General features: G+C 48.3%; 1 protein-coding gene across 7 annotated transcripts; it reads left to right on the forward strand.

The window, feature by feature from the left end:
• The first annotated feature begins 2649 nt into the window (after positions 1–2649).
• Positions 2650–24352, forward strand: GGT7 (gamma-glutamyltransferase 7). Of its 7 annotated transcripts, none has more exons than XM_074318007.1 (15): positions 2863–3202; positions 9076–9311; positions 9613–9782; positions 10963–11092; positions 11964–12031; positions 12243–12316; positions 12650–12846; positions 14681–14768; positions 16318–16445; positions 16620–16708; positions 17980–18129; positions 18249–18366; positions 19125–19262; positions 20402–20501; positions 23602–24352. In XM_074318007.1, exons 1-15 carry the CDS (start codon positions 3034–3036, stop codon positions 23763–23765), a joined length of 2019 nt encoding a protein of 672 aa, XP_074174108.1. In that variant the 5' UTR covers positions 2863–3033; the 3' UTR covers positions 23766–24352. The 7 variants fall into 7 exon arrangements, with proteins under 7 accessions (XP_074174112.1, XP_074174108.1, XP_074174114.1 ...); XM_074318013.1 differs by having other exon boundaries at positions 2866–3202; positions 9631–9782; positions 10963–11080; positions 20402–20494; XM_074318008.1 differs by having other exon boundaries at positions 2876–3202; positions 10963–11080.
• The last annotated feature ends 729 nt before the right edge of the window (positions 24353–25081 follow it).

Below are 25081 nucleotides of genomic sequence, written 5' to 3' on the forward strand. Positions count from 1 at the left end.
TCTAGGGACGACAGATGAGAGGTTGGGTTAAGGCGGGGCTGGACCGGGAAAGAGCTTGCCTAATGAGAGGAACTGGGTCAGGTCCATCTTGGAGCCGCTCCTTGGTCTGATTGCACAAGCCTAACTATCACCCCACTGAATTGGAAAGCCAGGTGGAGTAGGGTTCTTTCTGGGAACGCTTACCCTCAAAGAACTATCCGTCCACTCTGAGTAAACCCCTCCCCTCTGTCCTCAGAAAAAAAAACAACTCCAGCCTCCCACCACACTGAGGGCATGGCCTAGGGACAGGACCCCTTCTCTGCTAACCTTGGTGCCAGCTCAGATTTTCTCCCACCCCTGAGGATGTCTTCACTCTCCCTGCCTCCACAAGTTTTCATCCAACTCAAAAGTACAAGATTCATTGAGGAGCAGGAAGTGTGTTCAGGTCTTTGTTGGTAAACTCACTTCCTCATTGCACAAATGGTGGACTCAGAGAAAGAAGAGAATTTGTGCAAGGTCACAGAGCAAACAAAGACCAAGTTAGGGCCAAAGCTAGGTCTCCTGACTCCAAGTCATTTTACCCCCTCATCAGGCTGAAGCTAAGGCTTGTGAAATAGTGTACCAAAGTCTATGCAAATAGGAGGAATCACTCAGACCCTTCTTTACTTCACCAAGAGTCCACTTCCACCTGCCACACCTGGACTCAATTATTTCTGCCTTCTTGCTATCCCTTCCATTCCAGAAAGGAGAGGCCAAGCAGCGCCCTCCATCTCCCACTTGCACTCACCATCAAGAAAGGCCCACCCCCAACCATCAGTTCACAGAATGGCTATCAAGGCAAGAAGGAACTTTAAATATTTAACTCCAAGAGTGATTCTGAGGCCCAAAGTGGACAGCTCCCACCTCCTAAAGTCTACACAGGGTTTGTGACCTCATCAGGCCCAGTCTCCCTTCCCATCTGCTCCCTTGTTCTTTGCCGAGCTAACCACAAGCCCAGCACACCCTAAACTGAAAAAAAAAAAAAAATTCCCATGGTCAGACCTATGATCCAGGACCTACCCAATACTGAAGGGAGGGTCTCAGCTCCCTGAAGGGGTACAGACCTCATGGGGAATGGACATGGAACACACTGAGGAGACAGATATTTCATCGAGTAGACAACTGCACTGAAGGGGCACACACTTCACTGAAGGTACATGGACAAGGGAGCACAAATTTTGCTGAGGGGTCTCAGATCTCACTGAAGGGCTGTGGACACTGCTAATAGGACATGAATGGCATTGAAAGTCATTGACCCTAGTGCGGGGACATGGACTTCTTTCTAGGAGATACAGAAGATATAGACTTTACTAAAGAGAAATTGACCCTGCTGAGGGGCTTCTCATTACACTGGGGGAACGGAAACCACTGAGGGGGAACAGATCTCGTTTAGTGGGGACAGGCCCCACTGGGGAGATCAGACTTCACTGAAGTATAATAAACACTATGAATCTCACTGAGAAGATACTAACCTCTCTGTTGGGAGGAAGGCACGTGCAATGGGCACACAGTTCCAGATATAGACAGTCATCTTTCCACCCCAGACACACAGCTCTGGATAGCCCGTTCCCTCTCCCCTCTCCCCTCTCCCCTCTCCTCTCTCCTCAGCCTTTCTCCCAAGTCCTAGGGTTGTTCCCAACACACTGCTGCCCCCTCCTGTCTATATGTGGCACTGCATCTTCTGGGCCCATAGATTTTCAAGTAGTCCCGGTCATCTCTGAGCCTGGGGTTGCAGGAAGGGATGTATGCCCAGGACCCCTCTGCTTATGAACTGTACGAGAAAAGTTTGGATGAGTGGCCTCATAAAGAGGGACCCCCCCCATCCTTGGAGATGGGGAAGTAGCGGAAGCTATAGTGTAGTTGGAATTCCTGAAAGCGGTAAGAGGATGGATAGGGTTGGATGAGATGAAAATCCACGAGATTAAGGAAACAATAATAATGATTATGACATTTATTGAGTAGGTGGCAAGCCCTATACTAAGAGCTTTCTATGTGTTATTTAATCGTCATAAGCTCCTGAGGTAGATACTATTATTCTTTCCATTTTTCAGATGAGGAAACTGATACTCAAGGAGATTAAGTGTCTTGCCCAAGATCACATAGATTGTAAGTGGTAGCACAAGGAATAGAACCCAGACACCTGGACTACAGACACCCACTCCCCACTCCCCACTTCCCCCACCTCACCCCACTCCACTCCTGACATTACCACCACACCCATTTTTTTTTCCTTAAAGAATCCTTTCCAGAACCACATCCAAAACTCTTACAATTATGGTATATATTCAGGTTCCAGCGGCCTAATTCCAGTGTACTGAATTATGATCTCTAGAGTGGAATCTAGGGATCTGCTTTTAAGGATTCTAGCACACACTCAAGGGGTCCCAGAAGGGGTTGTGCTTGAAAGAGGAGTCTGAGAAGTGTCGGGGCTCCATGGAGGCATCTGACGTCTGAGGAGAGCCGTCCAAGAAGCGGTCGCCAAGTGGAGAAACAGTCTGAGGATGAAGCAGGTGCTGGGGCTGGGGGTGGGGGTGTGTGAAAGTGGACTCTGAAATCAAAAGAGGGGTGGGTCAGAGAGGTTTGGCATCAAAGGAGAATCTGTGCTCCAGGAGAGGTGTGCGGTCAGTGGAAGGGTCTGTAGGCTGAGGAGGAAGTCTGGGGTCTGAGGATTCTAGCTCATACTGGAAGGAGGAAGGGGTTTGGCCCGTGGGTTGCATAAGGTGCCACTATGGTCGCGCTTGCAGCGTGCTCTTCCCTCCTAGCCCCCCACTTCGAGACCCGGACCTGCCCTCTAGGCTCTGCATCCACACCCACACCCACACCTCCACCCCCACCTGCGCGCCCACTGCAGGCTGACAGCGCTAAGCAGGCGGGGGCGAGTCAGACCCAGACACTCGCTAGGGTGGGGGTGAGGCGCCCCTTCCCGGAGGCCTCGGAGCGCAGGCCCCGCCCTCCCCCCGGCCCCCGCCGCACCACTTCCGGCAGGCGCTGCGTTGCTGGGGGGCGCGGGCGAGGATGGCGGCGGAGAACGAGGCCAGTCAAGAGAGCGCCCTGGGCGCCTACTCGCCCGTGGACTACATGAGCATCACCAGCTTCCCGCGGCTGCCAGAGGATGAGCCGGCGCCCGCGGCCCCTCTGAGGGGCCGCAAGGACGAGGACGCCTTTCTAGGAGACCCCGACACAGGTGAGGCCCGCTGGCCCCATCCCTGCGCCCCGGGGACGTCCCTGGTCCTTCATCTGCCTGGAGCATCACCTCCAGCCTCCATCTCCCTAATTCATCTCTTTCCTCCCGGACCTCTCCCTTCTCCCCCCTGTCTCTGTTAATTATCTGGTTATCTGGTGAGGTTGGGGATGCATTTCTGCCTTGGCATCCTAGGATGCGACAAGGAGGAATGATGCCAAGGACTGCAGTAGGAAGGATGGGGTTTACCTCTTGGGAAGAACCAACTAATTAGGAAGGAATGTTAGAGGGGAGATCCTGAGGAACAGATGTGATCACCCAGAAGGCCTTTCTCTAGTCCCGGAGAACAGGATAGGAGAAACCAAGTCAGAGACTGCAGCAGGATGAATAGAGCTAGGTCTTGAGCAGAACTTCCCCACAGCCAGGGGGTGTGGGAAGGAGAGACCACAGGGAGAAGCGGAGAATCTCTTCATGTCCAGGGAGGGGTAAAGAGACTGTGATTCCATCTGTCTGCGTGTGCTGGGTATTGGGTGACAGGGGGATGGACTGCATGACCTCTCAAAGTCCTTGGGGACCAGAGTGCCTTCGCTACCCTGTGGATTACCTCACCCCTACCAGAGCCACGGATCAGACCAGGATGTTAGTAAGGTACCCTGCCTCCTAGGAAGCAGGCTCCAGAATTTTACTGTGTTCTCCTCAGCCCTCTGCAGGGACTGCCAGGGGTGTGAGTAGGGAGGAAGTCTGAGACGGTTTGGAGGAAATCTGAGGGCCAAGAGCTGTCTGAGCATTTCTTCCCTAGTGCTCTCTCTGCCATTCATGTGGCCCGGCTCTATTCTCCCCTCCATTCTTTACCCTCCATCCCCCATCCCTCTTTCCCTCAACGTCACTTCCTGACATTAGAGCATCCTTCTACTTCACTCTCTCTTCCTCTCAGTGCCTGCACTTGAGTCCTATCCGTTACCTGCCTGGCAGATCCTGCTTCTCTGGCCCAGCCCTCTCTAACCTGGCCCTTCTGTAGCTACTCCCAGCCTTGGCCAGTCCCAAATTCTTTCCTCCTCCACAACTTTCTGGTCATCTGGCCTTGACCGCCAGCCCTTGCCAACCTGACTAGACTGTACCCTATCTGGAGGGGGTGAAAGGGAGAATAGAGAGGCTTATGGGCAACAAATGTCAAAGCTGCAGATCAAAATTTCTTTTCCATAAGGAGTAGCCTAGATTAGGAGGTAGCAGGGAGAGGAGTGGGAAGATGTGTCCTGGTAGATACCAGCCTGAAATGAAGTTTGTTATTCAGAGGTCAGGAGTGCCATTTCTGGTCCTAGCACTGTGCTGATTCCTATGTGACAATGGGCACACCTGCCCTGTCCTAGGCCTTAGCTTCCTTTTCCAGCTCAACTGAGAATGCCTATCTCTCCCAACCTAGAGATTGGAAATCCCTGATATGTTTTCTCCTGGCCCCATATAAATGCATTTATCAAAGCCTGTGATTATTTGTGCAATCATGTGATTACTCGATGTCTGTAAACCCTATGAGGGTGAGATCATGACCATTTTGTTCACCATTCTTTCTCTACTATTCAGCACAGTGCTAAGCACTCAGTAAAAATTATTGAATGAATAAATGAGTGAGAGATCTCAGGATGAGTGAATGGCAGTGGAAGGAGTTCTCAAAACTCAGGGAGTACCTTGGGGAATTAATACAGACTCTGCCCTAATCTATACAAAAAATCCAGCAGAGACCTTGGTCACCTGAGTTTCTGGGAACCTGTACCTTATGCCAGAGTTGTACACTAAGGTTTCAAGGACTTTGCTATCATATCTGTGTGGTCATTTCAGTGCCATGTCTCCCAGCCCTGCTTCCAAGCCCCAAACCTCCTTTGGCTCCTCTGGACCAGATTGCTGGTAACATGGCCTCCTATGTTCTCAGCCTGGTGGTGCCATCTAGTGGCCCTGCCCCATCCTCTTATCCAGGACTTTGGTTGTGCCCAGCTAGCCTCTAGCCTGCTGCTCACTAAAACTAAATGCCAGGCACCCCACAGCAGGCCCTATGGAAAACAGAGCTAGGTGATGACCACTCCAAGTTTGGAGAAATATTTTCTTTCTTCTGAGCTCCAGGCCCATGTGTTCCTCTCTCTCTCAGGCATCTGCCTCTCCATGTCATGCAAGTTCTATGTCCAGCATGTTCTATGTTGAACTCATCATCTCTTCCCTATACTCTCACTCTTCCCCAATGTCATTCTCAATTAGTGACACTGCCATTCATCCAGTTTCCAAGGTAGAAATCCAGGAGCCACCCATGATGCCCCACCCCCTTTCCTCTTACTTCCAAATGGTGATCAGATGCTCTCTGTCCGCCTCCTAACTATCTTCCAAATTCCATCTCACCATCCCTGTCATCACCACTGTAGGCTAAGCCACCATCCTCTCATATCTGTATTACCCTTAGACTTCTAGCTACTTTTCCTGCCTCCTGCCTTTCCCCCAACCCCAATCCACCTACCACCCTCTGCTTCTGATCAAGTCACTCCACGGTTCGAAAATCTTTAGTGATTCTCCCCTTAAGAGAGTTAGCAAGGCAGGGAGGACCTCAGTCTCCAGCCAAGATCTCTCTCCTGAGTTATAGATTTGCCAAGTCAATTCTCTTCAGAGTTCTTTTGTCATAAACTCATCAAAAACTGAGCTACATCTAAAAAGAGAATTTTATTGGGTAGCATAACTGCAAAGTTCAGGTGTATGGGGTTTCAGACATAGCTGCATCGAGGTGCCTAAAAAGGAAAGGGCTTTTCTCCATCTTTTGCTTTGCTTTCCTTTTTGTGGGCATCATCTTCAGAAAGCCTCCCATCTTGTGGGGGCAAGATGCCCCCAGCAAGAACAGGCTTACATCTTACCACCTTAGCAACCTAGACAGAAGAAAGCCTTTCTCTTTCCCAATAGTTCCAGCAAAAGAATAAAGTTTGAGTCTCATTGGCCTGGTACTTGTCACATGCCTATCCCTGAACCAATCACTGGAGGTGTCTGTTCTGATTGGCTAGACCTAGCTCATATAGGTATTTACTCTAGTTAGAAATGAGGGAATGAGGAATGAGAGGGGAGATGGTGTTCTCTAAAATAAAATTGAATGGGAATGGTATCTCAGCAGATAAAAAGTAGATGCCTATTAGGCCAGCTGCTTCCAGACAACTCCTTCTGGTGTTCTACAAATTCAGAATAGCCCAAATTAAACTCATTTTTCTCCCAAAAGAAATTTTTCCTGGTGTCCTACTATTACTTTTACATATCAGTAAAATTAATGGTAGTATTGCCCCAGTACTTACACATTGGGTACACGGTAAATTGTTGAATAAATAAATAGCTTAATAATTGGTGAAATAAAAAGTCTTTAATAGAGCCAACTCTGACAGGGCCGTATCACCTTTATCTCCTGGATTTTCATATTTGATTGGAGAGAACAGATTTAAGGAAAAGTACCTGGAAATGTCAACTAGAATTAGCTTGTAAGGTTGGTTTTTGAGGGTGGAAGTGGCTCCTGATGCCATGTGGAGCAATGGAAAGGAGGTTTTCAAGTTATACAGGCTCTTGGTTCTGCCATTTATTTATTTATGACCTTAAACAGGCAGTATCACCTTTCTCAGCCCCAGTTTCCTCATCTATAAAATGGAAAGAGTGGGTTATTTCATAAAGTTATGTGATATGTATATAAAATGCCTGATACATAGTCAACATCAATAAATATAAGCTCAAAACCCTTTCCTGAAGTTCTTTTGAAACCTCTAGGGGCTGAAGAGAGTTCTGTGTCCATAGTAGGTATTTAACATCTGTTTGTTGAATAAATTCCAGTTTTATTTACAGACTCTGTGGTGTTGGTGCTGAGAGTTAGAGGCAAGCATGAGCAACTGAAGGAGGCTTCCAGAAGACAAGTTCCTTTTTAAAAAAATAAAAATTTAATAACATGTTCATGGTAAAAATAAATAAATGAATGAACAAGGAATAGTGATTAAAAGTAAAAATTCCCTTCTGCATTGCTATTTCCCCACAATTTTTCCTTTCCTTTTTATTTAAATATATATGTATTGATTTTTAAAATAACGAAATATATGTAAGTAGTAAAAATTTCAAACAAAATAGTCTTTCACCCCATCTCATTTCCACCTTCAGTATCTTTTCACAAAAGTAACCACCATGAATAATTTCTAAAAATTATCTGTTATATATATGTCATTTCTTATTTACATAGAAGAGGAGAGTGTGGATTATGGAAGGCCTTGAACACCAGGTCAAAGAGCTTAGATTTTTATCCTGCTGGCATTGGTGAACCATGATAATATTTTAAATAGGAAAATATGTCAATTTTTAACACTAGCCCACAGACTTTTAAAGAGGTTATACTCCTAGTGTATAGTAGCAGGTGCTCAAAAAATACTTATTGAACAAATGAACTTTTAAAAACACATTCTGAGCACAGCAAGGTGTTAAGGTCAAGGTACCAAGCTATTAATATTTACTGTTCACAAACAGCCAGGATCTGTAGGCCATTTAGAGGCCTGGGTTCAAGGCTGATAGCACCCAGGGAAGGGAACTAAGGGATAGAAGAGGGCGTCAGCGCTGGCCAAAGTGGACAAAGAATGGAAATAACTTTGAGTGAGCACCAAAAGGATGCCTCGTATACATTGCTTCATGGAATCTTTGTATCCACATGGCCAGTTAGGGTTTCCTTCCATTATTAGGATAAGGAAAATGAGGCTCATGACTTGAAGTGACTTGTCCGTAGTCAGGTCAGCAAGTACGTGGCTTTCAGATCTCCCTGCCTCTCCTCCTCCTCCTCCTCCTCAGATCCATTCTCCAGATAGAGGGATCTTTTTAAAATACAAAAGAGGTGGCTTCATGTTCTCACTTAAAAGTCTCCAGTGCCCCATCCCCCACCCTCACCCCCACCATGGCTCTTAGGGTAAAATTCAGATCCAAGCTTCTCACAAGCCCCCGTGCAGCTGGCCTAACCTCCGCCCCACTGCTCGTTCCCCCTGCTCACTACACTGGAACCATCCAGAGCTTGGTTAGTTTTTCCTAATGTGCCATTTCATTCCTACTTTAGGACCTTTACACCTGCTTTTCTGTCTTTCTGGAACACTACGTTCTCACCCCTTGCTCTACATATGGCTGCCTCCTTCTCACCCCTTAGTTCTCAGCTTAAAAGTCACTTCTGCTGAGAGGCCTTGGCTGATTTCCCCAGCTAAGCATTCCCCCAACACACACCACTATTGTCTCATTTCATCCTTCTTTTTCTTCATGGCACCTGCCACAACTTGTAATTATGGACTCCTTTGTTTACTTGTTTACTGTCTTTTCCCTCCACTGGTCTGTGAACCCCCCCTGAGCAGGAACTGTCTGTATCTTTCCCCTAGCATCTAGCATAGGGTCAGATACATAGCAGACCCTCCATTTTTGTTGAATGAATGAATGGATAACTGAAGCAAGGTTGGAAGCCAGGGTCTGTCCACTCAGGTTAAGTAGTTGCTTCCTTGCATAGAAGATTGGGCCCAGATAGGCAGTATCTGGTTTCCAGGGAGGACCCAACCCCCCCTCCCCCGCCTCTCCAGGAAGCGTTCTCAGCCCTGGGTCCTGGGTCCCGGAAATTTGGGCCCTTCTGGACTAGGGGCGGTAATCCAGCTGCCCTACTGACCAGCTGGGAGTCCCTGTCTCTTCCCAATGGGACTGCCGCCTCCATCCGCCCTGTGGGTGCATAAGAGAACCACTGAAAGGTTAGCAGGGCGGTGTAGTGGGGTTTCTTTGAGGCGTGGGGGAGGGGGGCGGGGAGTAGCTCCGCCTGGTGGGCGGGCAGGGCGGGGTAAGAGGCGACCAGACCGACCCCTGGCCACCCGCAGACCCGGACTCCTTCCTGAAGTCAGCGCGGCTGCAGCGGCTGCCATCGTCCTCATCAGAGATGGGCAGCCAGGACGGGTCGCCTTTGCGGGAGACGCGCAAGGACCCGTTCTCCGCCGCAGCAGCCGAGTGCTCCTGCCGTCAGGACGGGCTCACAGTCATCGTCACAGCCTGCCTCACCTTTGCCACGGGCGTCACTGTGGCGCTCATCATGCAGATCTATTTCGGGGACCCTCAGGTGAGAAATCGCTTGAGGAGACTGTGGGAATTGGGGAATGGCTGAGTGGTGGAATTGGGCCAGCAATTGGAAAGGAGGGAGGGCAGGGACATGGGAGACCAAGGTCCCAAAGGGAGAGACTCCTGGCATGAGGGACAGAGGAAGGCAGGGACCTAATCAGGTAAGAAGCACTTTAAGTAATGAGGGAAGTCATAGAGAAGAGTCAATGGAACAGGAGGGGAAGGTTCCCACCCCCTGTGGAGGTTCTGGGGTTCCTGAAGGTGCCCTAGGAAGGCAGAGGGCTCCTACTGTCCCCACCCAGTCCTCTGTCGCCTCCCAGATCTTCCACCAGGGCGCCGTGGTGACAGATGCTGCCCGTTGCACATCACTGGGCATAGAGGTGCTCAGTAAACAGGGATCTTCGGTGGACGCAGCTGTGGCAGCAGCCCTGTGTTTGGGGATCGTGGCTCCACACAGTTCTGGCCTGGGCGGGTAAGGAGCTCCCAGCTGTGAAGGTTGGGGTACCCCAGGCCTACTTCTGTGTCCTGGTCTATGGGCCTCATGTGGGGGGTCTCCAAGTTTGAGCAGAGGGGCAGTTGGGCCCCAACTCCTTGCGTTTTATCTTTCTACACCCAATTTCACCCCCTTCTCTTTGCATGGAGTCAGAGTTGGTGTTTTCAGAAGCTTTCTTTTTTCTTAGAAAAGGATTATAAAATGGGAGGTACAAGTGAGGATATACTATCTTTAATTAAGGCAATGATACTTAAACTTTTAGAGTCACAAATCTCTGAGTCTAATGAAAGCTATGGACCCGCTATCCTCCAAAAATACACCCCAGGCTAAGAACTCTTGAAACAGAGGTTTCAGACTGGCCACCCATGGCTCACACCTAGCAAGCAGACTGGTTTGGTTTGCAAAGTTAAATTTTTAAACATTTGTTTCCTATTGTTAAAAAGTTGAGAATTTTCATAACAATCCAGATTTCCAATATCTCTTGAACCTGGACAGACCTGGTAACACTGGGCCCACGTCTCTGGAGCTGAATAGAAGCTGCTTCCCATGATGGGGTTTGTGCCTGTCCGCTTTGCGATAGTTACTACTACTCCCTATTGTTTATCTGTCCTGCTTTCCTTATTATGTTACTTGGCTACAGGCCAACCATCTCAGATGGAAATAAGCTGCAGAAAAGGGACAAGTTGACAAAGTCTATATCTTGGTTCCTGCAAGACCAGTCTTCCAAGCCCTACCAAAGAAATTCTCCTTTTGGTTTTGCAATCTGTTCTTACATAATTCAGTCCTGAGAGAGGGAGCCGGGGCATACCAGGAGGCAGGTGCAGGAAGCTGGCAGGGATCCAGCTGTGGTCTTGGGGTATGAGGTGGGGGCAGAACATCCTGCTCTCCCAGTCTCTGGGTTTTTCCTAATCAGGGATTAAAGTGTCTAGTGACAGGCTGGAAGAGGTCCATTGACTCTGGATCCCTACCTCAGTTTCATTCCCCACCCTTGTGGTGTGGCTGGGTCTCTGAATCCCTGCTGGGGAAGGGACTCAAACATCTGACTCCTAATGACAAACCTAACCTACAGCCATTACCATTGAGGGTTGAGGGGTGGCACGTTAATTGTTCAGAGGGGTGGCATCTTTTCATCACCAGTCTCCTTCTGTGTCTCTCCCAGTGGGGGCGTGATGCTGGTCCATGACATTCGACGAAATGAGAGCTACCTAATTGATTTCCGGGAGTCTGCACCTGGGGCCCTCAGGGAAGAGGCCCTGCAGAGATCCTGGGAGACCAAGGTGGGGACCCTGGTGAGAAGAGAGGGTCCAGGGGGGTCTCCCTTCACTGCCCTTCTGCTAACCTAAGCATTGCTTTGCTGAGTATTTAGTATCGATGTGAGGAAATGAGTAAAGCAGGATGCTCTAGGCTATGAGGAAGACAGGCAGTCCCCCCAAATAAAACAATGAACAAAAAGAATCTCAAGAGTGAATAATAGGCAATACCGCAAAGCCTTACTTCTCTGGTGACCTTGCCTATCTGGCACATAGGAAGGAAGAAAAAAAGGCCACTGAGCAGCTTGACATGTCACAAAGTTGCTGCACTATCACTCACACATCTCATTCTGAGCCTGTGGACTGTAACTTTCCCAGCCCACAACATATTGGACGATTAGAGAGAAACTGCTAGATAGAGGCAAACTACTCTCCACTGAGAGCAAATGCAGAAATAGAATAACTTGGCAAAATAGGTATTTAGTGCAATGGCAAGAGCCGAACACATTCCTTAGTTATCATAGCTCACAGTAATGGTGGTGTGATAATGAAAAGGTTAAATGAAGGTCCCTTGCCCACTAATTTAAAAGAGAGGAGTAGGTATAATCCAATGTAGACAAGTTCCCATCTAAATTGGTTATGTTCTGGCTCTTAGAAAGGTTTGCTTAATTTATAAGTCCCTCAACTATGATGGATAAAGGTGGCCTTTCTGCATTTGCTGTTAGGAAGTCAGGGAGATGGGAGGGAGGATGCTTGCTGGGACAGCTTATCCTTCTTCTGGGATACTTGGCCTGTGTCTCTCCCCTGTGCCAGCCCCCCATCCCTGGCTTGGGGCTCTGCAGAGTTCAGCCCAGCCCCCCCCTTCCAGTGACCTGGTCTCCTCTCTCCCTCGCCTGCCCGCCTTGCCCAGCCTGGGCTCTTGGTGGGGGTCCCCGGAATGGTGAAGGGGCTACATGAAGCTCACCAGCAATATGGCAGGTAAAGACCCTACCCCTGGGGACCAGGGGCCCCTGCCTGCACCCTTCCTTTGGTGGTCTTCTCCTACCTCCCTGGATTCTTCCCTTCCCAACTCCCCTTCCTAATATCCCCTTCCCTTGCTAGGAATCTCCTTCCTGGGAACCCCCCTCCCCCCAGAACCCCTCCTCCTCCCCCTAGACCTCCTCCACCCCCTGCTTTCCGGCCCCCTCAGGCTGCCATGGTCCCAAGTCCTGGCCTTCGCAGCAGCTGTGGCCCAAGATGGCTTCAACGTGACCCATGATCTAGGTCAGTGGGGCCTGGGGGTGGGGGGAAAGGCATGAAGTTGATGAAGAGGGGAGAGGGAACCTCTGAGATTTGGGACCCAAGCCAGAAAGCATCTCTCATCCAGTTTGCTCCTCAGACGCCATCCCCACCCCATCCCACCCTTACCAGGAGGCGACCTCTGATGAGGAGATCTGGGAGGAGCCCATATATACCCCACCTCCCCCATAACAGGCTCCTGGGGGGCCGGACTTCTTAGGGCTGGCCACTCAGCCCCCATCTACCCTACCTATTGCACGTCTCAGCCATCGGGTCCAGCCCTGGCTCCCCCTGCCCAGCCTCCTGTCCTGCCCACAGCCCATGCACTGGCTGAACTGCTGCCGCCCAATGCGTCTGAGCGCTTCCGTGAGATATTCCTGCCCTCGGGCCATCCACCACTACCTGGCTCACTGATGCATCGGCCTGACCTGGCCACAGTGCTGGATACACTAGGCACCTACGGCCCCGCTGCCTTCTATGCAGCCGGCAACCTCACGCTGGAGATGGTGGCAGAGGTGAGCTCATGGGAAGCCCCTCTGCCCCTAAGAACCCTGCTGCAGGGATGCCCTCTTACCCCTTCCTTCCTTCCCTGTCTTTCTTTCTACATATGTTTATGGGGGATTCCATTTTCTTGAAATTCTAGAATAGACAAAACTAAGCTCTGGTGATAGGAATCAGACAGTGGTTGTTGGGGAGGGAGGGGTTGACGGGGATGTACAGGAAGAACCTCCTGGGGGATGGAAATGTTCTGTCTTGATTGAGAGAAGCACCTTGGGGCTCCCCAGGGCTGGGGCCTGTCCTGTCCCTCCCAAGCCTGGTGGAGACCCAGGATCAGCCTCAGCTTCCGTGAGCCCACAGTCCCACCCTGACCTCGGGCTTTCTAGGGACTGAGGGAAAAACCTCTTTCACTGGTGACTGTTAAGACAAGGGCTTACCAACAAACCCCAAAGAGACTTAGTCTGAGCCAGAGCCAGCCTCCCTTCCAAAGTAGTCAGAGGCAGTTACCGAAAGTATTTAGGATATGGGGTTCTGAGAACTATTGTTAATAGTTCAAAACTCCTAATGGAAAATTATGTTCAAGATAAGGATACACAGACCAACTCAGTGGTTCTCTCACCAGGGTAATGGGGCTGATAGATCCATCATTCATTCTACATTCATGGAGTGCTGGTTCTGTGCGAGGCCCTGTGCCAGGCACTGGAGGTATCATGTGGTCCTAGACGCCCATCTCAAATGGGCTTAACTGGAAAGTCCAGCAGAGTACTGGCTTTAGGTCTGCTGGCTCCGCGGGCTCCATCCATGTTGGCAAGACTTGGTCTGTCTCTCGTTCTCTCATAACTCTTCTTTCCTCTGTTTGAATTCACTCTCTGTCAGATCCTTTCCATACCTACCTGCTCCCTACCAGCCATCCTTCCAGCAAGCCATCCCAGAGAAAGAGCATTTCTCATTCCAGTAGTTTCAGCAAAAGCCTCAAGGTTATGTCTCATCAGCTTGTCATAGGTCTCATGACTATTCCCAAACCAATCACTGTGCCATGAACAGGAATGCTCTGATTTGCCAGACCTGGGTTGTGTATCCTCTCCTAGAGGTGGAGAAGGGGATCAAAGTTGAATTTATTAACCTGCTAGACAAAGGAACACACACCAGCTAAGAAATTCAATGTATAGTTCACTAAGGATGGATTAGAAGTAAGAAGTTTCAAGTGCTGAGAAAGGAGAGAATTCCTAGTGGTATGCTAATTTAGGGCTGAAAATTAGCATGCTGGAGAGGATGGAATGAGCCCATTACTTTGTACAAGATTAGTTCATTGGTCAGTAGAGTGCTCAGTTACATCAGTCTTATCAGGGTCATCTAGAGTTCATGGTTTTGTAGTGGCTTTCCTTGGTTGTAGTGAAATGCAGGATTCAGTTTTGATATCTCTCAGACAAGTGCTGTTGTAAGTGAATTTCTTTTTTTTTTTTTTTTTTTTTTTTACCTAGGCAGAGAGAGCAGTGTATGCAAAGCCATGGAATCATGAGTTCAGGAACTATAGGTCACTCCGAGTGGCTGTATAGGGCTCACTGGGAAATAGGACATAAGGTGGAAGATGTAGGCAGGGGCCAGATCACAAGTGGCCTTGAATGCCAAGCTAAGGAGGTCATTCATAAAATGTACCCAGCACAGCGTCTGAAAACTAATATGTACTCAGTGTTAGTGCTTTCCCCTTTTTTCCTGGGGTACACAGGGCTGGTGGGGTCATGATGAGAGTTGATCTGTCTGTGATGCAAACATCTGCTATAGGCTAAGTCCATGTGCTTACCACGTGGTGTGTGGCTCATGGAGGCGGTGGGGTCATTCTCTTCCCTCCAGGCTCAGCACGCAGGGGGTGTCATGACTGAGGAAGACTTCAGCAACTACAGTGCCCTTGTGGAGAAACCCGTGTGTGGCGTGTACAGAGGTGACCTCTCCCCCAGCTCCAAGGGTCCCCACTCAGGAAAAGCCTCCCAGTCCATGGCCACATGCTTTTGGCCTAGAGACTCCTCCCACTTTACACGAGAGAAACTGAGGCAGTGAGCTATCTGGGCAGCTAAGCGTTGATGCAAACCAGAGCCAGCCTACCTTCCTAAATAGTCATAGAGTCAGTTACCCAAAGTATTTAGGATTTGGAGAGGGAGGTCTGGTCAAGGCTTAGGGCTGGAAGTTGGGGTTCCAGTCATAGGTTTTCTTGATTTCGGCTCTGTGTTGCCTGGCCCCACCTCCCAGCCCCACTCTCAATGCCAAGTACTTCCTAAGAAGAATTTGTAAGACCAAAATCCATCTAAGCTTCTGGTTTTAACAAACTTCAGGACAATCATAGACCTGCCCCCTCATTGTGCCAAAAGGAAACTGAGAGCCCAGGGAAGGAATAGAACTTAACCTGTCAAACTCAAAACCAAAGAAGAACCCAGAAAGCCAAGCTTACAACATGTGTGAAGTCCATGTTTTCTGAATCCAAAGTGGTGGATTCTCTCTCCTCCAGAAGACCCAGATCACCTCATGCCCCAGGAGAGGCTGCCTCTGAGTTCAGGTTTCCAGGCCTCAGTCTCCAGCTTGATTCCTCTACCAGAGGCAGCCGTATATGGAGCAGGGGAAGACCATAGCTTTGGAGCCAGGAAGACCTGGGTTCGAGTACCAGCTATACCATTCACCTTGAACAAGTCATTTCCCACTCTGAGCCTTGGTTCCCTCCTTAAAATGGAGATAATAATAGTGCCTACCTCTCAGGGTGGCCATGAGGATTTGATGAGATGATGTTGGAAGTTGCCCTGATCAAAATGGCCACTGAATATATATTTGATTTTTCACTTCCACTCCCCAGCCTGTTCTCTTGACAATGCCAGTACCTTGAGTATTCTGGCTTCCCCTCATCTCCTGTATCCTTGGACCAGCTGCCTCTTTGTGCCTGTTTTCTCACCTGTAAAATGGGGATGATAATAGTACCCACTGTGAAGATTAAATGAGTTAATTAGCTACTGTTTGTTATATGTCAGGTATTATTATTCTTTTGATGTCCAAACATCTAATAACAGGGGCCTTACATAGGAAGAGGAGGTTGCTGCTCCCAAGAAGTTTCAGGGGTGGGACCATCAGGGGCTCTGAATAGTATCCTGGCCTGTGGGAGGAGCTGAAAGGAGACATATGGTGGCCAGGAATCTGGACATCTGGATATCTGTCCCTGCCCTGCCAGTGGCCTGCATTGTGACTCTGGGCAAATAATCTTCTTGAGCCTTAGTTTCCTCGTATGGAAACTGAAGGCCAGTGTTCTGAGTTGGAGTCCTAGCCCTGTCCCTTACTTGCCATGTGAGCTGCCATGGGTCCCTTTGCCTCTCAGGGCTTTTCTTCTCAATGCAGTTTCCCTATCTGATGAGGGGGTTCAGTGCAGTGGTCTGAATTCGTTTCATGTGATCATGGGATGTGAAGATGACTTGACCCCTCCCCTGCCCTCTGGTCATTTCCTGTCCTTTCAGGCCACCTGGTTCTCAGTCCCCCACCCCCGCACACAGGCCCTGCCCTCATCAGTGCTCTCAACATCCTCGAGGGCTTCAATCTCACCAGCCTGGTATCCCGGGAACAGGCTCTTCACTGGGTGGCAGAGGTGAGGCCAACCCCTCCATCCCACCCTGGGTCTGAGGACACTGGGAGTGGGAGGATGGGTTACTGCCATGGTGCAGGACTAAATACCCTCGAAGTTTTCTCACACATGAAGATCCTGGGTGTGGGTGCTGGGAAGAGCTTGGCAGCCTCTGCCACACCCCTGCTCTGTTTTCAGACCCTGAAGATTGCATTAGCGCTGGCCAGCCGATTGGGAGACCCCAGCTATGATTCTACCATCACTGAGAGCATGGATGACATGCTCAGGTGGGTTCCGAGGCAGGACCTTGGGGACTGCAGAGGTGGTGGTGGGTATGGGGACAGGATCAGCTGAAAAGCAGCCAGTGGAGCAATAAGGCCTGAAGTTTCAGGTCAATTTCAGCTCAACCCCAACTCAGTGTGACATTGGTTGCCTCTCCCTGTATATCAGTTTCTCCATCTGTACAATGAGTTGGTCTACTTTATGCGGCTCTCAAATTTTTTTGACACTAACAAGGCACATATATAGGCCCATCTCTTCCCCCTTTTGAGTGGAAAAAGAAAGCCTAATGACAATGAAAAGAGTCTCTGAGAAAATACTGGAGGTAGTGAGGATTTTTATTATACTATATCTACATTTGCAGCATAGCATAGTGTTAAGACTGTGGGCTCTCATCACACTGCCTCAGTTCAAATCCCAGGTTCACCATCCACTAGCTGTGCAGTCTTGGGCAACTCATTTAAGCTCTCTAAATTTCAGTTTCTAAAGGAAGCCTGACAAAAATGGTGCTAACCTCATGAGGTCATGATGAGGACCATGCAAGATCGTACCAGCAAAGCACGTAGCATGTTGTCTGGCACATAATAAATATTCAATAAATACCATCATTATTTTTAATTGCCAATAAGGGCAAGAATGGTTACAAATTAACTGCTACTATAACTGACTTAAAGGCTAGCTAAGGAAAAATCAGAAGCCAAAAATAGTTCATGTAAATTTGTATTTTCATAATTTCATAAATTTGTTGTTTTCAAGAGCAATACAAACTTAGGTCTAAAATACTCACACCTATATTAAATTCATTCAATGAATTCATCCAATTTATAATTATTAAAGGCTTACTATGTGCAAAGTCCTCCTGCCTTCAAAAAAATAATTCTAATAGCAAGTAATAAAACTTTAGTTCGGGACTGCAAACATTAGGTTAAATGAATTCAGTCTGTTCATTCAAAACAAATATTTTCTGAGCATCCACTATGCTCCAGGTCCTTTCATAGAAAGGATTGAGTAAAGTCAAGCAACTAAAAGACTCTTGATTTAAATACTAAATAAAAGTTGACTCTAGGAGAGACACTGAGTAGCACATTCATTCAGTTTAACAACTATTTCCTGGATATTCCCTGTGTGCTAGGAATAAGTAAGCTTCTGCTCTCATAGACCTAATAGTCCAGTGGGGGAGGCTTAATTAATCAAATCATTGCACAGACATCACAAAGTGTGGTAGGTGGGATGGAATGAAAGCCCGCTGTAGTTGATCTCCTACCCCGTGTCTTTTCAGCAAGGTGGAGGCTGCCTACCTCCGGGGCCACATCAGTGACTCCCAGGCAGCCCCTGCCCCACTCCTGCCTGTTTACGAGCTGGACGGGGCTCCCACGGCTGCCCAGGTGCTGATCATGGGCCCTGACGACTTCATTGTGGCCATGGTCAGGTATGCCAGCTCGGACTCAGAACCTGGCACAAAGGATCATCTGAACCAGGAAGGAGGTGGGGGCTGGATGGGAGCGAAGGTGGGCTCAGGGCTCACCTGGCCCCAATCTTGGCCTCCAGCTCCCTGAACCGGCCTTTTGGCAGTGGCCTCATCACCCCCTCGGGGATCCTGCTCAACAGCCAGATGCTGGACTTCTCCTGGCCCAACAGGACAGCTAACCACTCTGCGCCTAGCCTGGTAGGATCGTACTTCCCTCCTACCCTGGGGACCCCAAGGCTAGGTAGGATATGCTGCAGTATAGCTGCCCCTCACTCCCTACTTCCTCTAGGAACTTATATTATAAAGAAAAGGAGTCTAAACAAGGTGTCCACTTGATCCCCAGCCCAAGGCTGGGGCGTGGAGCCTGGTGGGTCTGAAGAAACCTTGTTTCATTCGGTCACTGCCTCACTGTGTGACCTGGGAAAGTCTTGCCCCCTCTCTAGGCCTCAGGGCCTTCACCTGTACAATGAATATATTGGCCTCTGATTTCATGCTTTGGGCACTTTTTAGCACTAATGGTCTATGACTGTGTGGTGATGAGCTGAGGCTCTGCCCTATTATTGAGCATCAAAGAAAGAAGGAGGCAGGAGTTATTGTCTAGTTGGAGGCCAGCACTCTTATACCCTGCAGGCTGGAGCCAGTCAGGACAAAGACAGAGATGACCAGGGTGGAGAGTATCTTGTTCTTCCCCATAGCCATCTTTCTTGGCTTAGTCCCCTCCCCTGCCACCCATGGTAGCCCCATAGCTTAGTGGATCCACTATCCACTCCAGTTATCCTAGTACCCTGCCCATTTCACAGATAGCAAACTGGCCTGGGGAGAGACCAGCCTCCCATGAAAAGTGTGCCTATGGAAGATGCAGGAGAGGGAGAGAGGTCGGAAGAGTGGTGAAGTAGCCCTTACCCTATCTCACCCCACCTCTCATCCCCCTTGTGGTCTTGGTCCTCTGGTAACAGGAGAATTCGGTACAGCCAGGAAAGCGGCCACTGTCTTTTCTGCTGCCCACTGTGGTCCGGCCAGCGGAGGGGCTCTGTGGAACCTACCTCGCCCTGGGGGCCAATGGAGCTGCCCGGGGCCTCAGTGGCCTGACCCAGGTGAGGTTCCTCCGTGGTGGCCTTGTGTGGCCAGGAGCCAAGCTGTGGCCTGGGCTGCAGATGCCCGTCACGGCTCTTGCTTGTTCTCATACTGTACAGTAAACATGGGGTGAGACTGCTTTGTGCCAGGCTCGTCCTGGGCACTGTGGACATGGGCTATGCTGAGTTGCTTAGCGAAAATGAAGTCCTGAAGCTCCTTGTCTTCCCAGGTTGCAGGGGAAGTTGCAGGGCTAGGAGAATTGAGCGTGATGGAGGATCTGGGTTCTGTCAATCTCAAGTCCCATCATGCCTCTCCTCAACATTTGAATAGACAAGCAGTCGTCTTTAGGGTTTGATTTTGAAAGGAAGGGCCTGCTACTCTCCAAAATGCCTCGAAACAGTTCCATGAATGTCTTCAGCACCTGATAATTGTGCCAGGCACAGACTTTGGCAGGTGGTGTGTTAACTAACGTGAGCTTTGGAATCAGACGCCCCTGGGTCCCAGCCCTAGTGCTGCCGATTTTCAACTGTGTGATGTCAGGGAATTCACTTAACTTCTCTGAACCTCAGTCTCCTCATCTGTAAAATGGAGATGAAAACATTAGCTAACATTTATGGAGAGCTTACTAAGCGCTGGACATGGTGTTACATGCATTAATCCTTTTAAACTTTCCAGCTTTGGAAGAAATCCTTATTTCTATTTCATATATGAGGAAACTGAGGCCTGGAGAGGTTAAGAAGCTAGGTGCAGTTTAGTAAGAATAAGCAGGCAGTTTGGTTCCAGAGCTTCCCATACTGCAAACCAATAAGCTAAAGGTATCCACATTGTTCCCTAGACAACCCCCAGCTATTAAGCTTATCCAGGCCAGGGAGAAGGGGGAGCAGGCCTAGGCTAGATTAAAGGAGACTGGTGGTGCCTCTTCTCTGGCTCTCTCTAAACTCTGGAGTGAATCACTCTTCTCTGTCCCTCAGTTTTCCCTCTGTGAAATGGGGACAGTCATCACAGACCTGCCTGTCTTCTGGGGCTGCTGAGAGGCTTAGATGATACCCCTGGAGTAAGGAATCTAAAGACTAAGGAATCTGGACAGGGGTAAGGGCTGCAGAGTCCTGAACCCCCATCTCTGGGACAGCCCTGACTTCTGCCTTTTGGCTGCCGGCAGGTTCTGCTGAATGTCCTGACCTTGAACCGGAACCTGAGTGATAGCCTGGCCCGTGGCCGCCTACACCCAGACCTGCAGTCCAACCTCCTGCAGGTGGACCGTGAGTGCAGAGAAGAGATCCCTACGGGGTGGGCACAGGGGTGGGTGGGGAAAGAGGCTCCTCCCACGGGTACGCCTGCCTCAACCAGCTCCCTGTCACTGAAAGTTTGCTTTCTTCCACCTAACTCCTATCAAAACAGTGAAAGATCTGGGGATTAGAACCAGTCCCGCAATTTCCTGGCTGTGTAGGAAGTTCATGTCTCCACTCTGAGCCTCAGTTTTCTCATTTGTAAAATAAGATTCAGTTGTTCATTCTGTAAACCATTCATTCAATGGTTTGTACTGACTACCAACTGTGTGCCATTGTCCTAGGTGCTGGGGATACTGCATTTACAGGCAGACAGGAAAATAAATAATCACAGATATATTAGAAAACAAAATCTTCTGCAGGGCATTAATGCAGGATAATATATGGGACTGACTCAGTAATTGGAGGCTTCTCTTCGGTGACATTTAAGCTGAGATCTGAAGAGTGAGAAAGAGCCCCCCATGCAAAGAACTGGGGCAGGCTTTGTAGGCCAAGGGAACAAATGCAAAGAATTCAGGACAAAAATGGGCTTGGTGTGTTTTAGGATTAGAAAGGAAACCAGGGTGAGTGAGGGTAAGATGAGATGAGAGAGGCAGGGATGGGCCAGATCGTGGACCTTATAGGTTATAGCGAGGACATAGACTTTCCTCTAAGAACAGGTGCTTCATTTTGGACACAGCTTAATTTTGTAAATGGGAAAGTATGTGCACTTTTGAGGAGTTTTCATTACAACAGACAATGTATTATACAAGTCCAAAGGGGAGATAGAATTGAATGAGAAATGGTCCTTGCCTGCTTGCTGTTATTCCCGTTTTACAGATAAAGAAACTGATGCCCACAGAGATTATAAACTAGTCAAGGATCAAGCAGTGAGTGGCAGAATTGAGAGGAGAACCTACATCTGCCTCATACCAAAGACTCAGTTCTTTATTGCATGTCTCTAGGTATCTTCTGGACTGAAGTATATTAGAAGCCACAGACCTAAATCCTCAGCAGTAACCCCTGTAGTTGGCAGGTGACACTGGATGGAAGATGAGCTTAAGACCTTAAAAATGAATTTTGCTCAACTAATGTCTTCTGATCTCTGTTAGAAGAGGCTTTGTGCTTAGTTACTTGTGGGGGTCGGGGGGGGGGGCTCATCCTAGCCCTCCCTTGAGGGGTTCACAGTCTAAAGGGATATGAGGAGTGGAGGCTTGGTAAAGGGAAAGTTCATCCACCTGAGGGCTCTGGGAGGCTTTATGGAGGAGGTAACAACTGGCTGGGCCTTAAGTATGTGCAGGAATTTGGCATGTGGAGGAAAAGAACATTCTGCACAGGGGAACAGCCTGGGCAAAAGCCAGAAACAATGGCTGAGAGCTGCCAGGAAACACTGTTTCCCAAATTTCAGAATTTACCCATCACCTTCTGACTTTTGCCACATTTACACACCATCTAAACCATTATTTATATAATGTGTATCTATAAATGGACTTCCTTTTTCACCTAAATGTATTTTTAAAGTAAATCTTATATCATAATCCCAAATGGAAAAATGGCATCATTTGCCACAAATAGGTGATAAATAGTTATTTAAAAATCAAAAATTTTTAGCTTTCAGTTAGCTATTGTTGCCCCCGAAAGACTCTGAGGCCTGCTCTCCGTTAAGGAAGGAGATTAGAAATGTTAGAGACCAGATTGCAATTTAGTCCTTGTTTTTATCCAATGGATTGAAAGTGAACCACAAGACTTGGTAATTTAATGCTGTTCAATGTTGTCTTTATCACAAGAACTACCCCAAATCATCCCATTTGGGGCAATAAGACCATATTTTTGTTGAGGAGCAGTGGGAGGTGAGTTTACAGGATTTATTATGTAGGTGCATGTTAAGAAGTATGGACTTTATCCAGTGGAATGGGGAGGGACATGAGCTGATTTGTTTTATGTAGGGGAGGTGGATTGAAGGGAGAACTTAAGTTGGGGATATATGAGAAGCACCCGGGATAATGGCCCATTGAGAGATGATGAAGATTGAATTTACATGCAAGAGGATGGGGATTTGCTCATTTATCCAGTAATGTTTACTATGCTACATTTACTACGTAAATGTTACACTTACTATGTAACATTTACTGTTATATTTACTATGTAACATTTACTATACCCTCACTCTGTTCTAGGCACTAGGGATAAATAGTGAACAAAACAACATTCTTTCCTTCAAAAAGCTTATAATCCTGTGGAGAGAGACACAGTAAATAAAGAAATACAGGGAGCATTAAGTACTTTGAAAGAAAACAAGCAAGGTGAAGATAACAGGGGCTGCTATTTTATTTTAGATAATAATCAGAGAAGTTCTCCTTGAAGACTGGAATGGAGTAAGGGAGCCAGTTTTATGTCTCTCTAGGAGAGCATTCCAGGCAGAGAGAACAGCAAGTGCAAAGGCCCTGATGTGGGAACGTTTGGCCTCCTTGAAGGACAGCGAGGAGGCTAGAGCAGAGTGAGAGAGTGGAAAGAAGTGAGGAGAGGAGTTTAGAGAGGTAGTGAGGTCCCCACACGACGCTGGGCCTTAGAGGCCTTGGTTAGGACTTTGGATTTTATTCTAAGAGTCATCAAAGCTATTAGAGGGTTTTGAGTGGGGGAAGTGACATGGTCTAATGGTTTAAAAGGATCCCTGTGACGGCTGTAAGGAAGGTAGGACTAGAAGCAGAAAGACCAATTAGTGGCCTATGCAATAATCCTGGCAAGTAATGGTGGCAACGTGGCCTAGGCTGGTGGACATAAGACTCCAAAATGCTTTTTCCAATATAAAAATGACCGTGTATTATTGCTCATTTAACATATGCAAGGCTCTGAGCTCAGTGCTTTCTGTGTATTAACCTCCTTTAATCCCTGCAACAATTTCATATAGTAGGTTCTCATATAATTCCCACTTTATGCATGAGGAGACTGAGGCTCAGAAAGGTAAAGTAATTTGCCCAAGGTCATACAGCTCCTCAGTGGAGCATCCAGGACCAAGATTCAGGTCTGACCATAGGACTCCTGAGCTAGTGCTCTGAACACTCTGAATGTGTGTATTTTGGGGGATGGTTTTCAGGTGAGTTCACAGAGGAAGAGATTGAGTTCCTGGAAGCCAGGGGTCACCACGTGGAGAAGGTAGATGTCTTATCCTGGGTCCATGGCAGCCGGCGAACCAACAGCTTCATCATCGGTGTGAAGGACCCTCGGAGCCCAGATGCAGCTGGAGCCACCATCCTGTAGAGCAGCGGGGTGGGGCGGGGGTCTCCGCTCCCCCCCTTTGCATGTTCCTAGAGTCCCTCCTCCTCCCAGGTTTGGTTTCAGGGGGACCCCGGGGATGCCCCAGATCAGGGGCCAGAGGGGATGCTTAGCAAACCCTATCCCAGAGTAAGTGGAAAATTCTCCATCCAGAGGCTGGTGGTGGTGGTGGTGGTGGTGGTGGTGAGTGTCAGTGTTCACAACAAGGCAGGCAGGACCTGGAGGAGTCAGACTATTTGTCTGTCTGTCTCCTTTCCCTCAGCCATGCTGGCCCTGAGCTTAGGGATGTGCTTGCAAACCCTTCTCAAGGGACCTCACAACCCCAATATCTCCAGTCTGGCCTGACCTGGGCCTTGTCTTCCAGCTCCCTTCTCCTGTCCCCAGACTCATTTCTTAAATGACTAGGATTTTTTTAATGGACCATCCTGGGGAGGGAGTGTTCCTCTCTTCCTCCCACCAGGTTGAGGCAAGGGCCTTGCATCTGGGAGGCAGGGTGTGGAATAGGGGTGGGGGTGGGACCAGCTCAGGGGCTTCCATTTGCAAAGGGGAATTAAAGAAAGAATATTGCTTAACCATGGCTCTGGCTTGATTTGTTTGACTGTGTTGGGAGTGTGAGTGAAAGAGGAGACGTTGGCTTACCCTGTCCCAGTATTCCTGACTCCAGGGCAAAAGAGTCATTTTTGTGGGGGTCATAATAATATCTGCCATCTATCTAAGACTTGCACTATAAAAGTTACAAAGGTAACCAATAACCATAATTATAGATAGCATCTATTGGACACTTAATGTATGCCAGGCTCTATGCTAAACACATTATATGGTAATTTTATTTACTCTTCATTACAAACCTCATGAGGTAGATACTAATATTATGCCCATTTTACAGATGGAAAAATGGCAAAAAGAGGTTAAGGGATTTGTCTAAGGTTCCTCATGTATTAAATGGAAGAATTGGGATTCAATTTCAGGATGTCCAACTCTTAATTTGTGTTCTTAACCATTTACACATCTATTATGTGAACTATTTGTTATAAAGTATACTTTATACAGTATGTCAGACAATAAGTACCTTTTACAGATTATGTCATTCATGCATGTATGTATCCATCCATTATATTCCAGGCACTTTGTTAGGCACTGGAAATTCATCATCGAACAAGACTATTTTTTATGGGTTTGCAGTCTACAGGGGAATGAAACATTAAAGAAATAAAGACACAGATAATTAGGGCAATTGCCATCACGATAATCTCTACGAGGGATGCTATGAGACTGTATAACAGGAAAGTTAATTTAATTCA

Source organism: Rhinolophus sinicus, linkage group LG13, assembly GCF_036562045.2.
Source record: "Rhinolophus sinicus isolate RSC01 linkage group LG13, ASM3656204v1, whole genome shotgun sequence".
NCBI lineage: Eukaryota > Metazoa > Chordata > Mammalia > Chiroptera > Rhinolophidae > Rhinolophus > Rhinolophus sinicus.

Coding starts and splice junctions, on each gene's coding strand:
- GGT7 (XM_074318007.1), top strand. CDS start 3,034: ATGGCGGCGGAGAACGAGGCCAGTCAAGAGAGCGCCCTGGGCGCCTAC. Junction 12,317..12,649: donor CAACGTGACCCATGATCTAG/GTCAGTGGGGCC, acceptor TCCTGCCCACAG/CCCATGCACTGGCTGAACTG. Junction 18,130..18,248: donor TTCATTGTGGCCATGGTCAG/GTATGCCAGCTC, acceptor CTTGGCCTCCAG/CTCCCTGAACCGGCCTTTTG.